The sequence below is a fragment of the Diadema antillarum genome, unplaced genomic scaffold, assembly GCF_040938485.1.
Source record: "Diadema antillarum isolate AM-2024a unplaced genomic scaffold, OU_Dant_1.0 seq00000079_RagTag, whole genome shotgun sequence".
NCBI classification, from domain to species: Eukaryota; Metazoa; Echinodermata; class Echinoidea; order Diadematoida; family Diadematidae; genus Diadema; species Diadema antillarum.
The window spans coordinates 4,433,841-4,440,947 of record NW_027271172.1 but is presented as its reverse complement, the minus strand read 5'-3'; the positions used below and the strand labels follow the sequence as shown (position 1 = coordinate 4,440,947).

General features: G+C 39.2%; 1 protein-coding gene across 1 annotated transcript in view; it reads right to left on the bottom strand.

Moving 5' to 3' along the window:
• Window positions 1–6,536: 6,536 nt before the first annotated feature.
• Window positions 6,537–7,107, bottom strand: part of LOC139726107 (N-acetylneuraminate (7)9-O-acetyltransferase-like) — a 45,194-nt gene continuing 44,623 nt past the window's right edge. The window contains exon 21 of the mRNA XM_071637186.1: window positions 6,537–6,791. Within this exon, the coding sequence (XP_071493287.1) occupies window positions 6,537–6,791 (255 nt within the window). The remainder of the gene's footprint in view (window positions 6,792–7,107) is intronic.

Here is a 7,107-nt window from a genome sequence, read left to right as displayed (position 1 = left end):
GCTGTCATTTTGAATTGAGAGATGGCTGTCATTCTGCTTAAAATGGAAATGAATTCGGTCTAACTAGAACTATTTTGGCATTCATCTAAGGCGCTTACAACAGTATTATATGTTTTATATATAGCAGCCATCTTGAATTTCAACATGGTTACCTGTCTAATGATCCACAATTAGGAAACAGCTGCAATGGAACGTTGGACACCATAAACATGCGCATTCTAGAAAATTTGATGCCTCTACAATAATTTCAACCTAGGATATGGGTAAAAACGCTACGGCGGCCATTTTGAAATTCAAGATGGCAGCCTACAAACTGGACAAAACAATGCACAATATTTGAAAAAGATATATCAGAGTGTCTGACATCACAACGAGGCATTTTGAACCAAATTTGAAGCTTCTACAATGCTCACTCTATGAGATATGGGTCAAATTACAGTTTCCCATGGCGGCCATTTTGAAATTCAAGATGGCAGCCTACAAATTGTATCAAAACAATCCACAATATCAGAAAAAGATTTATCAGAGTGTCTGACATCACACTCATGCATTTTGCACCAAATTTGAAGCTTCAACAATGCTCACTTTATGAAAAATGGGTCAAAATACAGTTTGCTATGGCGGCCATTTTGAAATTCAAAATGGCGGCTGAAGACGTGGTTGGAAAAAATGGAACCAAAGTTTTTTGGATTCAGCACCCCCAAATTGACAAAGTTAACCAAAAAAATCGATTTTGGCACAAAAATCTCACGGGATTACATAGTAGCCTTTACTAATACTAAAACATGAACATCTGTTCACTCGCATTTATTTCAAGGTAATGTCTTGCTGTAACAGCAGTCGTGCTCGGACAAGGCACATTTCTTCATGGAATGCACACATTCCACAGGATAAACACAACAAACAACTGATGAGCTAAAAAAGTAAATTCAGTGTGATCGTTTCTTACTTCATTGTGATGTAACATCTCGCATACTAGCGCATCACAAGTTTTAGTGCACATTTATGAGAAGTTGGGGTGTTAGTTTTTATCTTGCATGGGAGCAACAAAAACTTCATTCTTTCAAGCGACAATAACATTGAAATGGAATTAAACGAATTGATACAAACGAAGCCCGGCAAATTAAAATAAATTGTATTTCAGAGACTAAATGGCACATTGACTTGTGAAGATAAACAAATTACGGGAAGTCCGGCATAACAAGAATCAAGAAAAACTGGCTAGATTTGGCTTTAACACATTCCACTATTTTTCTATGCAGAGATGTACACATTACAGACAATTTTCCTCAAGACAAATTCAGCAAAGGATAACAATTCATAAAAACCACAAATGAAATCGCACCACTGCACAAGTTGGGTCGATCTTGGCTAATAAAATTATGCCACCAATTCCAAAATAAATTTTGACCTTTTGTAGAGCACCCATCTGTCACTTTGTGACAGGCATGAAGCTTAATCATGTATTGATATCCAGTCATATAATATTGAAGAAAAAAAATAACAAACTCTGATAAATATATGAGATCTGATATATATGTATTAGGAACTATATTTCGGCGGTTCAACCCATGTAGTATATAAAGGGCTAGTTCACCCAAATATCTGTGTGCATTGAGTGAATGCAGCGATATTAGTAGAACACACCAATGAAAGTTTGAGGGACAATCCGTTCATACATTATAAATTTTTAAAGTTCAGTGCCGCCATTGCTGGATAAGGAGACTACAAGTTTGTGATGTCACTTCAGGCCAACGATATACAGATAAGATATAAACAGAATTCAACACATTCTCATATTTCAAGCAAAATGAAAGAGCACTTCAATTATCTCTTTCAGAAAGCAGGGGAAACAATATTAGCCATAACATGTGTCATTAACAAGTTGAGGGAATGTGTACTTTTTGTAGAATTCTCTTTATATTTTCTCCATCGTAAATATGTAACATCACACATTGTAGTATACTGCAGTCTTCTCATCCAGCGATGGCTAAAAATTCATAACTTTCGAACGGACTGTCTGACTTTCCTCAAACTTTCACAGATGTGATCTCACTAATATGGCTGCATTCACTCAATCCTCGCATATATTTGAGTAGACTTTCTGATCCCTTACAGCACTGGCTTTATATTGCCCAGACCTCCCAACCATTCTGAATTGGAGAGAATCTGAACTTTGACCACTCTCAGCTCTTGTTTCAAGAGGAGTTTCCTATCTTTCTTGATAATTTTTCTACTCACTCCTATGTGAACTGCTCTTGCTTTCCTACCTCTGAACCAAATCATCCCTATTTTACAGTCACAATGGTTGGAAAGTCTGTGTTGCTTTTCCACCTCATCGCAGCGCACACAGCGATTCAAAACATGTACGTTACTCCAATCACTGGGCCCAATCATGCACCCTCGCATCCCCCACTACACACCCTGGGGTGCATTTTAGCTGGTCCGCCACTTCAAGGCATACACCATGCCAGCTACAACCATATTTACATCAGGCTTCCTACCAGCTAGGTAATATTACTTCAAAGTTCATTCAAAATCCCCATGACCAAGTTTGGTTTTGATCACACCCAATTTCTCTAATTTACCGACAATTATGTACGTGATTGTCAAAATACACACACGCACACACACAAATAGCCCAGAAGTTGGACTGCAACATTATATACACATAAGGAGCACAGACGTATCTCACTTTATGAAAACTTTTCAAATTTCTTGAATATTGCTATTATATCATAGAATGCCCTTTCTTCTCTGTGCAGGAACATGTATGGCTTTAACATTTGAATCCACTTCCTTTTACAGATATACATGTACTACGAATTTTGGCAGCTGTATGAAGCATTTCTGAGAAAATTGGGAGAAAAATTCCTTTCAGAGTGAGGCACGCTGTTGCTTCGCTCCTGCCAGCTTGCCGCATTTTTGAATTCTCCAATTCTGTCCTCTCCGAGGCTCACTTCACGCCTAATTCCACAAGATGCTCAAATCCACTCTACCAAACTGAGATGAAATGCAGACAAAGAAACAAAAAGAACGAATGGTTGAAGTTTCATCGAAATCGGACAAGAAACGAGACTGGTAAATGGAATCTTGCTACGTTCCTTGTGTCTTCACCAAATTAGTGACACTTGTCGCAATGGCGCATGCAAATTTTTACAGGCAATGATGTTACCATCTTCCAATGATTTGTACACATCAACACACATTAGAGGAGTACTGTTTTGGTCTGCAAGTTAAGTAACTTCAACCCCTTCTCTCCCCCCCCCCCCCCCCCCCCCAGTTACGGACACTATGGTATCTTAATAAGACTGTAATGACTTGATGTACACTGCACAAATTACTCTTATGAATTTCACATCTAAAAGAGGGGGGGGGGGAGGAAATTGGGTGAAGATACTCGTAAGAGTAAACAGGAAACTTGTGACATGAATAACATTATTTATTTGTCAACATGTGTGTGGTTGCTCCTAACATTGCTGTTTTGTCAAAAACTTCTACAATCTTTAAAAGTAAGAATTCCATAACTTGCTTGTCTTAGTTTGATTTCTATGAAACCTCTACCCACTTTCTGTTAGTCTCATTTCATTCCATTCCATTCCATTCCATGAAAACAACTTAAATTTCGAGTGGACCTGCACGTCAAAGCGGGGACTTGCACCAGTGCCCTGTTGCCAAAAACTTTGCGTCTGAACGCGATACAAGTTCCCAGCAACAGGGCTCAGATCGAGCTACATATATACATCCAGGTACAAAAATTTACGTCCAGTTGACTTGAACATCACTCGCATTAAGTTGGGCTGTCTCGTCAGATACCAATATCTTGTCAGCACTCACACAACACTGTGCAATGTAAAAACTCAGTTTTACCTCATGCTACTTTGATACATCCAGTTTTTGGTATCGAATGTCAAAGTAACAGATGCCCTCTGCACTTTAATGAAAGACATGTCGCCACGTGTCTCGGCTTTGTAAACATCAGCACATTACACATCAAAGCATCACCAGTTACGACTTATCTACAAAAAATATCTATGGTAAAAATTCATCAAATGTACACGCTAATACATCATAAAATAGATCTCTCGAGAAAAAGCTCTATCGTTGACATCACAATAAATATCTTCTGCAAATACAAGTGGCACTAGGACAGCATTGGTACTCCTACTCATTCAGTATTAAAAACGGTTACTGATTGGCATAAATTGGCTATTATGCCACTCTCTTCACACGATTCAAAACCCCTTATACATCTAATATAATGCAGCCATAATCTTAAAAAAAAAAAACAGAAAAGAAATCTCACACATAAATGTATTAAAAGTACTATGTACGGCAAAAATGAATATAAATCGATATGTAAACAATTTCATTCTTTGACTTTCAAACAAACAAATAATAGAAACGTTTGGGGCAATGCAGTGCAACATGTCACGCCTGTATTCTATTAAGGAGATTGAACATCAATGGCATTACATGTCTGGGATCTAATTGTCAGAACAACGTGGGCGCTGTCACCAAATATAATTTGCAGTTCAGATTTTTCCCACAGTACACCTCCTTAGCAAGAATTTGAGTGAGATCCGGCAAGAAACATGGCCAGTAGAGGACCCACACAAGTGTGACTAAGGCAATGAATGGGAAAAGACGCGGCTCTGATTGCAAAGAGCATCCTTCAGAGAATTGGGTTGCATAACTATGTTGGCAATCGACCTACAATGTAAGAAACCATATACTGTGCTCCTCCTATTTCAAATGAATTTCGAGAGATTTGGAGCATGTGACTGAACGTTGTAACTGGAACACTGTGATGCACTTTTTTTTTAAATAAGTGTCTTGTTCAGATGTGAGTTTCTTCCATTTGTCTACCTCTACAAATTAAATTTGTTAAGATTGCAACTGCTGTTCTGTAAATAAACAAATATGTTGGAATAAAGGAACCAGTGGGACTCAAACTTGTCATCTACTGCTTTCCGGGCAGCGACACTACCACCAGGCTGTCCCTGGTTGCTGGCAGCGACACGATGAACATGGAACAAATACCCAAGCTCCGAAATTCCGACATTGTCATGTTAAGTAGTCCAAGACGGATAAGGCGATCTTAACAAATTTCATTTGTAGAGGGAGACAAATTGAAGAAACTCACACCTGGACCTTCACCCCTCTGAATAATATCTTTCTTTCAAGTGTCTTGTTTTTCCTCAATACGTTTGTGCAGCATTCTTCCTGATGGCCTGAGATACAGGGCTCAACACTCACTTTTTTTCTCTCTCTCTGGTAGCCTGTTTGGGCTACTAAAATCTTAAATAAAATCTTTAAAATACTTCAGATCTTAAATTTGACATTTTGGAGGCCCAAAATAAGAGGAAACATAGCAGTCCGTTTTGAATCTAAGTAGCCCGATAAGGTCACCAGAAGATCATCATTTTGGAAGTTTGGTGGCTAGACATCAATTCTTAGTGGCCCTAGGCTATTGGGCCACTGCTAATGTCGAGCCTTGATATACAATATATCAGATCAATAATAGTGAAAGAAGTATTGAAGCTATCTATATGTATAATATTATCTTGATATGAGTATTGAACTTATGCAAAACCAGCACAGAATGAGAAAGTAGGACGCTGTCGATCTTTAGTAAATCTTGCGTGGGGACCTCAAATTGGCACCTCGGTCATCTGATCCTGATGTCCTGATGTCATGCACAAATCTTCATTTCTGTTTATCACAGTCCCATTCTATTCGGTATTGCACGACACCCATTTTCAGGAAAGGGTACTGTAAAACATGATATTTTCGCGGCATGAAATTTTCGCGAATGGGAGCCGACGGCCTTATTCGCAGCATGAAATTTTCGCGAGTTGCCTCTAACATTCAATGCATAAAGTGTAGACAAGATATTGAGCGCGCATTTTAATTTTGCGAATCTCGGCTCTCAAATTAAAATGCACGCAAACATTCCTCATTTTACAGTATCATATCCTGGGTAGGTATTTAAAGAGTTGCTTCTATCAAGAAAATCAAAGAAGAAACATGATCTAAAACATGACTGAAAACAAAAAAACCTGGACAAACAAAAGATATGCAAAATGCGCTCTGAAAGACATCTTCTGTTGTACACAGCTCACTGAATGATGCCTTCCGTATTTCAGTCAACTCTTATTTTTTTCACAATGACATCATCCGTGTACAAGAAGCAATAAAGGAGCTCAAATAATTCTGGTTGGTTCCAGAAGGAGAAACTGAATGGTGCCTTCTTTATATACCAGTGCTGTGTTCACACCACGACATTTATTCTGGAGATGTTAATGGCGAAGAGGAAGAGTTGAGGTGGAGATTTGGAATATAAAATTGAGTTGGGAAGCAAAGAGTTGACTAACTACATCATACACATAAACTAAGCTCTAATTGTCTGAATATAATCGTGCTGTATCTGTACAACGTAGAAGAACGACACCTTCTTCAGAAGATGAAACGAAGATCGTTTTTCAAAAGATGAGAAGAAGACCATTTTTTCAGGAGATGGAACTGTCTCCGCCTCATCTCAGGTAGGCAGAGTAGACGAGGAGGGAAGAGAGGAGGAGGAGAAAGACGAGGAGGCGGGGGTAGAGTTTCCAGGCATCGCCGGGGATCGCCATGGCCGTCAGCACCCCCGTGAGGTCCTTGAGCTCGATGGCGACGCAGAGGAAGATGAAGGAGGTGACGAGGAGGTTGAGGTGGGGGAAGCCCGGTATGAGGACAAGAAGGCTCTTGGTGTCTGTTGCCAGCCAGATGTGATATTGTGCGATGAACAGCTGCAGAATAAACACAAGCATATGGTGGGGGATGGGGGGGGGGAGCAGAAGGTTAGCTTTAAAGCACACACTAATGAAATCAACAAAATATCTATGTGTAATCCACTGAAAAAAACCCACATTTTTGGAAAACAAGTTTACGTACAAAACTTTGAGAGAAGATTATCATACACAAGTAAAAGGTCATCCTGGTCATGTGACTTAACTCTTGCCCAGTACACCCTTGCTTACTTTGTGAGTGCATAAACCCCAAACAAATAGTAACACCTTTCGGAATCTCTCCAACAGGTGAGACTTCATTTGTTTCAGATGACCC